The 14,139-nt window shown below is 42.3% G+C and overlaps 1 protein-coding gene across 1 annotated transcript in view; it reads right to left on the bottom strand.

The window, feature by feature from the left end:
* The window catches only part of LOC137341480 (mucin-2-like), a 336,358-nt gene that overhangs the window by 128,794 nt on the left and 193,425 nt on the right, over window positions 1-14,139 (bottom strand). Inside the window, 13 exon segments of the mRNA XM_068004585.1 lie at window positions 428-487; window positions 1,516-1,575; window positions 1,861-1,911; window positions 2,144-2,479; window positions 4,812-4,874; window positions 5,542-5,601; window positions 6,630-6,689; window positions 6,975-7,025; window positions 7,258-7,593; window positions 10,162-10,221; window positions 10,506-10,556; window positions 11,120-11,176; window positions 12,551-12,613. Of these exon segments, the coding sequence (XP_067860686.1) occupies window positions 428-487; window positions 1,516-1,575; window positions 1,861-1,911; window positions 2,144-2,479; window positions 4,812-4,874; window positions 5,542-5,601; window positions 6,630-6,689; window positions 6,975-7,025; window positions 7,258-7,593; window positions 10,162-10,221; window positions 10,506-10,556; window positions 11,120-11,176; window positions 12,551-12,613 (1,308 nt within the window).

Genomic DNA, 14,139 nt, shown 5'->3' with positions numbered 1-14,139 from the left:
TTGGACAAAAGAAGAACGGGGAAGGATATTAACAACCAGATCATGTCAAGTGGAACAAACTTTGCCCATATTTGATAATGATTCTATTAGAATTTGAAAGTATGCAGAGCATCACCGTCATCATGAAATGCAAATTGTTCGTTCCATTCAAAAATCAGGGAAATGTTACAAAAACGTTGGTGTGCAAGCAGAGACTAAGAAAGACAGAGGTGTGCAAATAGATTGGCACAACAATTTTCCTCAGGCAGAGCCTCTGATCTAGCTTTATTCAAATATTCAAGCTTTCAACCATTACCCCCTGGATGGAATGGGCTAAATATCTAAATGTGTGAAGTAATGGACTTCCACTGTCGTGGAGTTGCAGTTGATACAAGATAACTTATGTCCAAGGTCTTCCTGCCGTACATCGAAAGAAACCATCACTCACCTGGTGTGGAGGCAGTAGTGGATCCGGTTGTAGTTGCTGTCACTGTTGTAGTGATTCCTTCTGAAGGCCAAGAAAAATAATCAAAACCACGACACAAATATTTAAATTCCTACTGTATTCCTGTAGAGTTCCACCATAAGAATATTTCATTGCTCTTGCTGCACGAGTGATGTTTAAAAAACTAACTGAAGATTTAGACGTCTTTAAATGTTCAACCATTTCCACCCCAAAGGAAGGTTCCACAAGACGGAATTAATGGACTGCCATTGCCGCAAAGCTGAATTTGAGAAAAGTACACTGGTGTGAAAAGACTCGCTTGTGTATATTGAAAGAAGACATCACTTACCCGTTGTAGTAGTGACAGGAGTAACAGTTGTCGTTGTTGGCCCTTTTGTTGTAGTTATCACTTTGGAAGGAAAATAAAACTATTCAAAACCACTGAACTCTAATTTAAACCCTGCAATTTTAAGAGAGATTCACCAGTCGGGTATTTTATTGATACTAAATTGCAATGAATGAGAAAAAGATTTTACTACAGCTACGAACTAAATCCCCTTATTTTTCCTTTTGTCAAGTACAAAAGAGGAAACGTGCATGAGAGTGGCAGGGCAACATTTGCATAATTAGTTGTGTTTCAAGAGAACACTTTCAATACACTGGACAAAAGAAGAAAGTTGAAGAATATTAACAACCAGAACATGTCAAGGGGAACATCCTTTGCCAATATTTGGAAATGATTCTGTTGGAATTTGAAAGTATTCAGAGAGCACCATCAGCAACATGAAATGTAAATTGTATGTTTAATTCAAAAGTCAGGACAATATTGCAAAGATGTTGAGTAAAAGTTGGTGAGCGAGTTGAGAATAAGAGAGACAGAGGCGTGAACAAACATGGTCACAACATTCCTCCTCGGGCACAGCCTCTGGTTCAGCTTTATTCAAATTGTTAACTTTTAAACCATTACTCTCGGGAAGCAATGGGTTAAATATCTACAAGGGGTGAAGTTGTATTACTTGAAGTTGAAATTGATACAAGATAACTTGTGTCAAAGATCTTGCTGCTGTATATCGATAGAAACCATCACTCACCTGGTGTGGAGGCCGTAGTGGATCCGGTTGTAGTTTCTGTCACTGTTGTAGTGATTCCTTCTGAAGAACAAGAAAAATAATCAAAACGACTGCACGACAACGTAAATAACTACAGTATTCCTGCAGAGTTCCACCATAGAATTTTTTATTGCTCTTGCTGCACAAGTGATATTGGAAAAACTATCTGCTGATTCAGATGTCTTGAAGTTTTCAAACATTTCCACCCCAAAGGAAGGATCAACAAGACTGAACTAATGGACTGACATTGCGGGAAAGCAGAATTTGAGAAAAGCACACTGGTGTGAAAAGACTCGCTTGTGTATATTGAAAGAAGACATCACTTACCTGTTGTAGTAGTGCCAGCTGTGGTTGTTGTCCCTTTTGTCGTAGTTATCACTTTGGAAGAAAAAGAAAAACATTAAAAACCACTGAACTCCAACTTCAATTCCTGAAGTACTGAGAGAGATTCACCAGTAGGTTATTTTATTGATACTAAGGCACAAATGATGAGGAAATTGTTGATTACAGCTTCTAACAATTCTAATTTTTGATCTCCTTGACGTAATTAGACAGGTTTGATTCAACACACTGAGGATATTATTATGTCATATGTAAATTTCTCATTTACCATGTGACGTGGTTGCACTGCTGGTTGTTGTGGGCCCTGGTTTCTCGCAGCAAACTCGAATCCGGTAGTCAAAACAAAGCTTGGTCTCCTCCAAAGAACTTTTCGAGACTATACAGACGAGCCCTGTGTCTTTGTTGCACGTCACATTGTCTGGTGACTCACTTATCGGTCTTTCAGGGTAATCAACAAATTGACACTGAATGTTACTAATTTCATCAGAAGAGGAAGAACACAGCATATTGCGTATGGGGTCTATCAATTCAGAATCGCCCGGGCTGACAATAGAAGGTGTATGTTCATTAAACCAGGGGGACCATTTGCCATGGCAAACGACCTCTGTAAAAGAAAAGGAGGAGAACATGAACTAATCAAAAATGGGAAACATCAATATGAGAGCAGCAAGGCAACATTTGCAAAGTGTTTCAAAAGAACTCTTTCATGGTACTGGACAAGAACAGGACAGGCCAGAATATTAGCAACCACAACATGTCAAGGGGAACAACTTTTGACAATAATTGAAAATAATTCTGTTGGAATTTGGAAGTATGCAGCATACGAGTATCAGCATGAAATGCAATTTGTGCGTTTTATTGGCAGGTCAGAAAATTATTGCAAAAAAGTTGAGTATGAGAATAAATAGAGACGAAGGGGTCAATTTTTCGATGGGCAAGCAGGTGTGTTCGTAGCGGGGGGGCTCCTTAAATTGGGGATTCCTGGAGCGGGTCCAGAGCTTGGCTCCAACGCCCCCACTTCCGGGTTCCCCAATGTCACGAATCAGTGTGCGCGCAGTCCCCGCATGTGGGACTCTCACCGGCAATCCAAGCCAGCGGGATCCCACTTTAGATCATTATCTGGGTACTTGAGGTCGTTTACAGACCTCATTAGTTGGAGATTTTAGGAGGATTCGGATTTTGGACTACCCAGAGCGTGTTTCCCATGCTGGGGGAAACACTCCCTGTTTAAATAGACTTGTTGCAGCCAGCAGCCAGTAGCAGCTGCAAAGGTCCATTTAAGAGGTGCGGGGTAAACCCTCATTCATTGCAGCAGGGCACTCTGTCACCTCAGACAAAGTTTTGCCTGCCACACCGTTATCTCCACACTCCAAATTATTAAATCATACACTAAACTCTGCTGTCCAAACTTATTTACCTACTTTGTGGACCCCCTCATACTCACACCGTCAGGATGGGGGTCGGGGGGGGGGGCTCCATTGCTGCATTCAACACTCCAATGGAGGACAAGCAACATCACCAGCCTCGCCAGGCATGCCGTCCACCTCCGCCACGTGGAGCTACACAACACAGTGCTGCGCAACAGGCACCTGCACAAAGTAGTTGTGTAACTGCACATACACCCACTGTAGGGTGACCCAACGGGTGGCATTAAGGGTGTTCATGGAGAACCTCATGAAAGGGCATTATTGCACAAGCCAGTCAAGAATGGCCAAGACGTGACAGTAGTGGTGACAATATAATATGTAATGTGAGTTGATTAGAAATCAAATATAAGTAAAAACCATGACAAGCCCTCAAACACCCTTCTGCATCCCTTTCATTCTCACGACACGTTTGCCTTACGCTTCCCACTGCACATATGTGATGCATGCCCTGTGGCTGCAGCAGAGGCAGTGGCAGGTGGGGTGAGGCTGACCGTGAAAGAGATGCACGAGAGGGTGAGTATGAGACAGAGCCATGAGATTGTATGAGGATTGAATTGAGTGATAGTGGTGGGATGAGTACTGATGAGGTGAGTAAGTGCAGGTAAGATGAGGATGAGGTTTGAGTGGGTGTGAGGAGTGATATGATGGAGGAGTGTTGGCAGTGCAGAAGGAGGTGTGGGGTGGGGGCAGTGATGTGGCAGACGAAGTGTAGGGGAATGAGTAAGTGTACTCACTTCGGCTGACCTACTTCGGTCATTGAGGCGCCTCCTTCACTGTATGCAGGTGCATGATATGTTGGTGGTGCTGGTGACCTCCTCTGCCACCTCGAGCGAGGCCTTCGTGGTGGCAGAGGCAGGCCACTTCCTCCCGTCCGCTGGGGAGAAGATCTCTGTCCACCCCCTCCTCCTCACCCCATCCAATAGGACCTGAAGTGAGGCATCATTAAACCTGGGAGCAGCCTTCTCCCTGGGCTGCTCCATGCTGTAATTTTGGCTCTTTTCTGCAGCATCAGTCAGTGGAGGACTGCCCCTTTAAATCGGGCTCCTCCAGCTGACAGCCTATGATGCAGGTACGCAGTCCACCCGCTGCGCAGCTTTCCAGCGCGATGTCCGGAGCCCAAGGTAAATGGCTTCAATTTACTAACGATCTCGTGTGGAACCCACCGATTTTACTGGGCGGGTTACCCAGGTGCCCAGTCGACCCACCGCTGCCAAACCGCCTCCCTCCTAATATGGGGCCCGAAGTCAGGCAAAAGGGTACAGAAAAGAGAAATTCTGCAGTAAAAACTGTTAGAACGTTAACTGTTCTTCAGAGGAGAGATTTTCACAAAACTGCTTTTGTCATTGTTGTGAAATTGCCATTGCCTGCAGATTGAGATGTACTGAACTTGTCAAATTATTCCATCACAAAGGAATGGGCTAAGAGTCTACAGGACTGAAATAATAGTTGAAAAAAGTGCATTTGTGTCAAAAGACTTGCTGGTCGATATTGAAAGAAACCATCACTTACCAGTTGTGGAACTGGCAGTAGACACAGTGGTGGTTGGTGTCCCTTTTGTTGTAGTCGTCACTTCTGAAGAAAAAGAAAAATATTCAAAACCACTGCACTCCAACTGCAATTCCTGCAGTATTAAGAGAGTTTCACCTGCAGGTTACTTCATTGATAATAAGGCATAAAGAATGAAGAAATTATTGACTACAGCCACTAACTAGTTCTCCTTACTACAAAAACCAAAGATCAAGACATAAACACGAGACAGACAAATCAATATTTGCATAATTGGTTGTGTTTCCAAAGAACTATTTTAAGATATTGGACAAAAGAAGAAAGGGGAAGGATATTAACAACCAGATCATGTCAAGTGGAACAAACTTTGCCAATATTTGATAATGATTCTATTAGAATTTGAAAGTATGCAGAGCATCATCATCATCATGAAATGCAAATTGTTCGTTCCATTCAAAAGTCAGGGAAATATTGCAAAAACGTTGGTGTGCAAGCAGAGACTGAGAAAGACAGAGGTGTGCAAATAGATTGGCACAACAATTTTCCTCAGGCAGAGCCTCTGATCTAGCTTTATTCAAATATTCAAGCTTTCAACCATTACCCCCTGGATGGAATGGGCTAAATATCTAAATGTGCGAAGTAATGGACTTCCACTGTCGGGGAGTTGAAGTTGATACAAGATAACTTATGTCCAAGGTCTTCCTGCCGTACATCGAAAGAAACCATCACTCACCTGGTGTGGAGGCAGTAGTGGATCCGGTTGTAGTTGCTGTCACTGTTGTAGTGATTCCTTCTGAAGGCCAAGAAAAATAATCAAAACCACGACACAAATATTTAAATTCCTACTGTATTCCTGTAGGGTTCCACCATAAGAATATTTCATTGCTCTTGCTGCACGAGTGATGTTTAAAAAACTAACTGAAGATTTAGACGTCTTTAAATGTTCAACCATTTCCACCCCAAAGGGAGGTTCTACAAGGCGGAATTAATGGACTGACATTGCCGCAAAGCTGAATTTGAGAAAAGTACACTGGTGTGAAAAGACTCGCTTGTGTATATTGAAAGAAGACATCACTTACCCGTTGTAGTAGTGAAAGGAGTAACAGTTGTCGTTGTTGGCCCTTTTGTTGTAGTTATCACTTTGGAAGGAAAATAAAACTATTCAAAACCACTGAACTCTAATTTAAACCCTGCAATTTTAAGAGAGATTCACCAGTCGGGTATTTTATTGATACTAAATTGCAATGAATGAGAAAAAGATTTTACTACAGCTACGAACTAAATCCCCTTATTTTTCCTTTTGTCAAGTACAAAAGAGGAAACATACATGAGAGTGGCAGGGCAACATTTGCATAATTAGTTGTGTTTCAAGAGAACACTTTCAATACACTGGAAAAAAGAAGAAAGTTGAAGAATATTAACAACCAGAACATGTCAAGGGGAACATCCTTTGTCAATATTTGGAAATGATTCTGTTGGAATTTGAAAGTATGCAGAGAGCACCATCAGCAACATGAAATGTAAATTGTACGTTTAATTCAAAAGTCAGGACAATATTGCAAAGATGTTGAGTAAAAGCTGGTGAGCGTGTTGAGAATAAGAGAGACAGAGGCGTGAACAAACATGGTCACAACATTCCTCCTCGGGCACAGCCTCTGGTTCAGCTTTATTCAAATTGTTAACTTTTAAACCATTACTCTCGGGAAGCAATGGGCTAAATATCTGCAAGGGGTGAAGTTGTATTACTTGAAGTTGAAGTTGATGCAAGATAACTTGTGTCAAAGATCTTGCTGCTGAATATCGATAGAAACCATCACTCACCTGGTGTGGAGGCCGTAGTGGATCCGGTTGTAGTTTCTGTCACTGTTGTAGTGATTCCTTCTGAAGAACAAGAAAAATAATCAAAACAACTGCACGACAATGTAAATAACTACAGTATTCCTGCAGAGTTCCACCATAGAATTTTTTATTGCTCTTGCTGCACAAGTGATATTGGAAAAACTATCTGCTGATTCAGATGTCTTGAAGTTTTCAAACATTTCCACCCCAAAGGAAGGATCAACAAGACTGAACTAATGGACTGACATTGCGGGAAAGCAGAATTTGAGAAAAGCACACTGGTGTGAACAGACTCGCTTGTGTATATTGAAAGAAGACATCACTTACCTGTTGTAGTAGTGCCAGCTGTGGTTGTTGTCCCTTTTGTCGTAGTTCTCCCTTTGGAAGAAAAAGAAAAACATTAAAAACCACTGAACTCCAACTTCAATTCCTGAAGTACTGAGAGAGATTCACCAGTAGGTTATTTTATTGATACTGAGGCACAAATGATGAGGAAATTGTTGATTACAGCTGCTAACAATTCTAATTTTTGATCTCCTTGACGTAATTAGACAGGTTTGATTCAACACACTGAGGATATTATTATGTCATATGTAAATTTCTCATTTACCAGGTGACGTGGTTGTACTGCTGGTTGTTGTGGGCCCTGGTTTCTCGCAGCAAACTCGAATCCGGTAGTCAAAACAAAGCTTGGTCTCCTCCAAAGAACTTTTCGAGACTATACAGACGAGCCCTGTGTCTTTGTTGCACGTCACATTGTCTGGTGACTCACTTATCGGTCTTTCAGGGTGATCAACAAATTGACACTGAATGTTACTAATTTCATCAGAAGAGGAAGAACACAGCTTATTGCGTATGGGGTCTATCAATTCAGAATCGCCCGGGCTGACAATAGAAGGTGTATGTTCATTAAACCAGGGGGACCATTTGCCATGGCAAACGACCTCTGTAAAAGAAAAGGAGGAGAACATGAACTAATCAAAAATGGGAAACATCAATATGAGAGCAGCAAGGCAATATTTGCAAAGTGTTTCAAAAGAACTCTTTCATGGTACTCGACAAGAACAGGACAGGCCAGAATATTAGCAACCACAACATGTCAAGGGGAACAAATTTTGACAATAATTGAAAATGATTCTGTTGGAATTTGGAAGTATGCAGCATACGTGCATCAGCATGAAATGCAATTTGTACGTTTTATTGGCAGGTCGGAGAATTATTGTAAAAAAGTTGAGTGTGAGAATAAATAGCGACGAAGGGGTCAATTTTCGGATGGGCGAGCGGGTGTGTTCGTTACGGGGGGGCTCCTAAAATTGGGGATTCCCGGAGCGGGTCCGGAGCCTGGCTCCAACCCCCCCACTTCTGGGTTCCCCAATGACACGAATCGGTGTGCGCGCAGCCCCCGCATGCGGGACTCTCACCGGCAATCCAAGCCAGCGGGATCCCACTTTAGATCATTATCTGGGTACTTGAGGTCGTTTACAGACCTCATTAGTTGGAGATTTTAGAAGGATTCGGATTTTGGACCACCCAGAGCGGGTTTCCCATGCTGGGGGAAACACTCCCTGTTTAAATAGACTTGTTGCAGCCAGCAGCCAGTGGCAGCTGCAAAGGTCCATTTAAGAGGTGCGGGGTAAACCCTCATTCATTGCAGCAGGGCACTCTGTCACCTCAGACAAAGTTTTGCCTGCCACGCCGTTGTCTCCACACTCCAAATTATTAAATCATACCCTAAACTCTGCTGTCCAAACATATTTACCTACTTTTTGGACCCCCTCACACTCACACCATCAGGATGGGGGTCGGGGGGGGGGGCTCCATTGCTGCATTCAACACTCCAATGGAGGACAAGCAACATCACCAGCCTCGCCAGGCACGCCGTCCACCTCCGCCACGTGGAGCTACACAACACAGTGCTGCGCAACAGGCACCTGCACAAAGTAGTCGTGTAACTACACATACACCCACTGGTGGGATCAAGGGTGTTCATGGAGAACCTCATGAAAGGGCATTATTGCACAAGCCAGTCAAGAATGGCCAAGACGTGGCAGTAGTGGTGACAAAAAAATATGTAATGTGAGTTGATCAGAAATCAAATATAAGTAAAAACCATGACAAACCCTCAAACACCCTTGTGCATCCCCTTCATGCTCACGACACGTTTTTGTTACGTTTCCTACTACACATACGTGATGCATGCCCTGTGGCTGCAGCACAGGTAGTAGCAGGTGGGGTGAGGCTGACCGTGAAAGAGATGCACGAGAGGGTGAGTATGAGACAGAGCCATGAGATTGTATGAGGATTGGGTTGAGTGATAGTAGTGGGATGAGTACGGATGAGGTGAGTAAGTGCAGGTAAGATGAGGATGAGGTTTGAGTGGGTGTGAGGAGTGATATGATGGAGGAGTGTTGGCAGTGCAGAAGGAGATGTGGGGTGGAGGCGGTGATGTGGCAGACGGAGTGTAGGGGAATGAGTAAGTGTACTCACTTCGGCTGACCGACTTAGGTCATTGAAGTGCCTCCTTCACTGTATGCAGGTGCTTGTTATGTTGGTGGTGCTGGTGACCTCCTCTGCCACCTCGAGCGAGGCCTTCGTGGTGGCAGAGGCAGGCCACTTCCTCCCGTCCGCTGGGGAGCAGATCTCTGTCCACCCCCTCCTCCTCACCCCATCCAGTAGGACCTAAAGTGAGGCATCATTAAACCTGGGAGCAGCCTTCTCCCTGGGCTGCTCCATGCTGTAACTTCGGCTCTGAAGTGCAGGCAATTGGGACTAGCTTAGTGGTATAAACTGGGCGACATGGACATGTTGGGCCGAAGGGCCTGTTTCCATGTTGTAACTTCTATGATTCTATGATTCTATAAAACCACTGAACTCTAATTTAAACCCTGCAATTTTAAGAGAGATTCACCAGTCGGGTATTTTATTGATACTAAAGTGCAATGAATGAGAAAAACATTTTACTACAGCTACGAACTAAATCCCCTTATTTTTCCTTTTGTCAAGTACAAAAGAGGAACCATACATGAGAGTGGCAGGGCAACATTTGCATAATTAGTTGTGTTTCAAGAGAACACTTTCAAGACACTGGACAAAAGAAGAAAGTTGAAGAATATTAACAACCAGAACATGTCAAGGGGAACATCCTTTGCCAATATTTGGAAATGATTCTGTTGGAATTTGAAAGTATGCAGAGTACCATCAGCAACATGAAATGTAAATTGTACGTTTAATTCAAAAGTCAGGACAATATTGCAATGATGTTGAGTGAAAGTTGTTGAGCGAGTTGAGAATAAGAGAGACAGAGGAGTGAACAAACATGGTCACAACATTCCTCCTCGGGCACAGCCTCTGGTTCAGCTTTATTCAAATTGTTAACTTTTAAACCATTACTCTCGGGAAGCAATGGGCTAAATATCTAAAAGGGGTGAAGTTGTATTACTTGAAGTTGAAGTTGATACAAGATAACTTGTGTCAAAGATCTTGCTGCTGAATATCGATAGAAACCATCACTCACCTGGTGTGGAGGCCGTAGTGGATCCGGTTGTAGTTTCTGTCACTGTTGTAGTGATTCCTTCTGAAGAACAAGAAAAATAATCAAAACGACTGCACGACAACGTAAATACCTACAGTATTCCTGCAGAGTTCCACCATAGAATTTTTTATTGCTCTTGCTGCACAAGTGATATTGGAAAACTAACTGCTGATTCAGATGTCTTTAAATTTTCAAACATTTCCACCCCAAAGGAAGGATCAACAAGACTGCACTGATGGACTGACATTGCCGGAAATCAAAATTTGAGAAAAGCACACTGGTATGAAAAGACTCGCTTGTGTATTTTGAAAGAAGACATCACTTACCCGTTGTAGTAGTGCCAGCTGTTGTTGTTGTCCCTTTTGTTGTAGTTATCACTTTGGAAGAAAAAGAAAAACATTAAAAACCACTGAACTCCTATATCGGGCCTGAAGTGAGGTAAAATGGTACAGAAAAGAGAAATTTTAAACTGGTTAAAACTGGTAGAACGTTAACTGTTCTTTGGGGAGAGGTTTTCACAAAACTGCTTTTGTCATTGTTATGAAATTGCCATTGCGAGCAGATTGAGATGTACTGAACTTGTCAAATAATTCCATCACAAAGGAATTTGAAAGTATGCAGAGCATCACCATCATCATGACATGCAAATTGTTCGTTCCATTAAAAGTCAGGGAAATATTGCAAAAAAGTTGGTGTGCAAGCAGAGACTGAGAAAGACAGAGGTGTGCAAATAGATTGGCACAACAATTTTCCTCAGGCAGAGCCTCTGATCTCGCTTTATTCAAATATTCAAGCTTTCAACCATTGCCCCCTGGAAGGAATGGGCTAAATATCTAAATGTGTGAAGTAATGGACTTCCACTGTCGTGGAGTTGAAGTTGATACAAGATAACTTATGTCCAAGGGCTTCCTGCCGTACATCGAAAGAAACCATCACTCACCTGGTGTGGAGGCAGTTGTGGATCCGGTTGTAGTTGCTGTCACTGTTGTAGTGATTCCTTCTGAAGGCCAAGAAAAATAATCAAAACCACGACACAAATATTTAAATTCCTACTGTATTCCTGTAGAGTTCCACCAAAAGACTATTTTATTGCTCTTGCTGCACGAGTGATGTTTAAAAAACTAACTGAAGATTTAGACGTCTTTAAATGTTCAACCATTTCCACCCCAAAGGGAGGTTCTACAAGACGGAATTAATGGACTGCTATTGCCGCAAAGCTGAATTTGAGAAAAGTACAGTGGTGTGAAAAGACTTGCTTGTGTATATTGAAAGAAGACATCACTTACCCGTTGTAGTCGTGACAGGAGGAACAGTTGTCGTTGTTGGCCCTTTTGTTGTAGTTATCACTTTGGAAGGAAAATAAAACTATTCAAAACCACTGAACTCTAATTTAAACCCTGCAATTTTAAGAGAGATTCACCAGTCGGGTATTTTATTGATACTAAATTGCAATGAATGAGAAAAAGATTTTACTGCAGCTACGAACTAAATCCCCTTATTTTTCCTTTTGTCAAGTACAAAAGAGGAAACATACATGAGAGTGGCAGGGCAACATTTGCATAATTAGTTGTGTTTCAAGAGAACACTTTCAATACACTGGACAAAAGAAGAAAGTTGAAGAATATTAACAACCAGAACATGTCAAGGGGAACATCCTTTGCCAATATTTGGAAATGATTCTGTTGGAATTTGAAAGTATGCAGAGTACCATCAGCAACATGAAATATAAATTGTACGTTTAATTCAAAAGTCAGGACAATATTGCAAAGATGTTGAGTAAAAGTTGGTGAGCGAGTTGAGAATAAGAGAGACAGAGGCGTGAACAAACATGGTCACAACATTCCTCCTCGGGCACAGCCTCTGGTTCAGCTTTATTCAAATTTTTATCTTTTGAACCATTACTCTCGGGAAGCAATGAGCTAAATATCTAAAAGGGGTGAAGTTGTATTACTTGAAGTTGAAGTTGATGCAAGATAACTTGTGTCAAAGATCTTGCTGCTGTATATCGATAGAAACCATCACTCACCTGGTGTGGAGGCCGTAGTGGATCCGGTTGTAGTTTCTGTCACTGTTTTAGTGATTCTTTCTAAAGAACAAGAAAAATAATCAAAACGACTGCACGACAACGTAAATACCTACAGTATTCCTGCAGAGTTCCACCATAGAATTTTTTATTGCTCTTGCTGCACAAGTGATATTGGAAAAACTAACTGCTGATTCAGATGTCTTTAAATTTTCAAACATTCCCACCCCAAAGGAAGGATCAACAAGACTGAACTAATAGACTGACATTGCCGGAAAGCAGAATTTGAGAAAAGCACACTGGTGTGAAAAGTCTCGCTTGTGTATATTGAAAGAAGACATCACTTACCCGTTGTAGTAGTTTCAGGAATAACAGTTGTCGTTGTTGTCCCTTTTGTTGTAGTCGTCACTTCTGAAGAAACAGAAGAATATTCAAAACCACTGCACTCCAACTGCAATTCCTGCAGCATTAAGATAGTTTCACCTGTAGGTTACTTTATTGATAAAAATCATAAAGAATGAAGCCGTTGTTGACTCCAGCCAGTAACTAGGTCTCCTTACTTCAAATGCAAATGTTGAAACATAAATACGAGTTCGTCCAAGCAATATTTTCTTAACTGGAAAGGAGAAGGATATTAACAACCAGAACATGTCAAGGGGAACATCCTTTCCCAATATTTGATAATGATTCTCGTGGAATTTGAAAGTGTGCAGATGTCGAGAGTGAGGAGGACATAAAAAACCTACAAGGGGATATGGACAGGCTGGGTGAGTGGGCGGAGATTTGGCAGATGCAATACAATATTGGAAAATGTGAGGTTATGCACTTTGGCAGGAAAAATCAGAGAGCAAGTTATTATCTTAATGGCGAGAAACTGGAAAGTACTGCAGTCCAATGGGATCTGGGGGTCCTAGTGCAAGAAAATCAAAAGGTTAGTATGCAGGTGCAGCAGGTGATCAAGAAGGCCAACGGAATGTTGGCTTTTATTGCCAGGGGGATAGAGTATAAAAACAGGGAGGTATTGCTGCAGTTATATAAGGTATTGGTGAGACCGCACCTGGAATACTGCATACAGTTTTGGTCTCCATACTTAAGAAAAGACATACTTGCTCTCGAGGCAGTACAAAGAAGGTTCACTCGGTTAATCCCGGGGATGAGGGGGCGGACGTATGAGGGGAGGTTGAGTAGATTGGGACTCTACTCATTGGAGTTCAGAAGAATGAGAGGCGATCTTATTGAAACATATAAGATTGTGAAGGGGCTTGATCGGGTGGATGCGGTAAGGGTGTTCCCAAGGATGGGTGAAACTAGAACTAGGGGGCATAATCTTAGAATAAGGGGCTGCTCTTTCAAAACTGAGATGAGGAGAAACTTCTTCACTCAGAGGGTAGTAGGTCTGTGGAATTTGCTGCCGCAGGAAGCTGTGGAAGCTACATCATTAAATAAATTTAAAACAGAAATAGACAGTTTCCTAGAAGTAAAGGGAATTAGGGGTTACGGGGAGCGGGCAGGAAATTGGACATGAATTTAGGATCAGATCAGCCATGATCTTATTGAATGGCGAAGCAGGCTCGAGGGGCCGATTGGCCTACTCCTGCTCCTATTTCATATGTTCTTATGTTCTTATCATGAAATGGAAATTGTATGTTTCATTCAGGGAAATATTGCAAAAATGCTGGTGTGTGAGCAGAGAGTAAGGGATACAGAGTTGTGCACAAACATTGGCACAACATTTCTCCTCAGGCACAGCCTCTGATCTAGCATTATTCAAATAGTTAATTTGTCAACCGTTACCCTGTGGAAGGTATGGGCTAAATATGAAAAAGTGTGAAGTAATGGACTTCCACTGTCGGGGAGTTGAAGTTGATACAAGATAACTTATATCCAAGGGCTTCCTGCCGTACATCGAAAGAAACCATCACCTCACCTGGTGTGGA

The sequence above is a fragment of the Heptranchias perlo genome, chromosome 24 (assembly GCF_035084215.1).
Source record: "Heptranchias perlo isolate sHepPer1 chromosome 24, sHepPer1.hap1, whole genome shotgun sequence".
Classification (NCBI taxonomy): domain Eukaryota; kingdom Metazoa; phylum Chordata; class Chondrichthyes; order Hexanchiformes; family Hexanchidae; genus Heptranchias; species Heptranchias perlo.
This window is presented reverse-complemented; position numbering and strand designations above follow the sequence as displayed.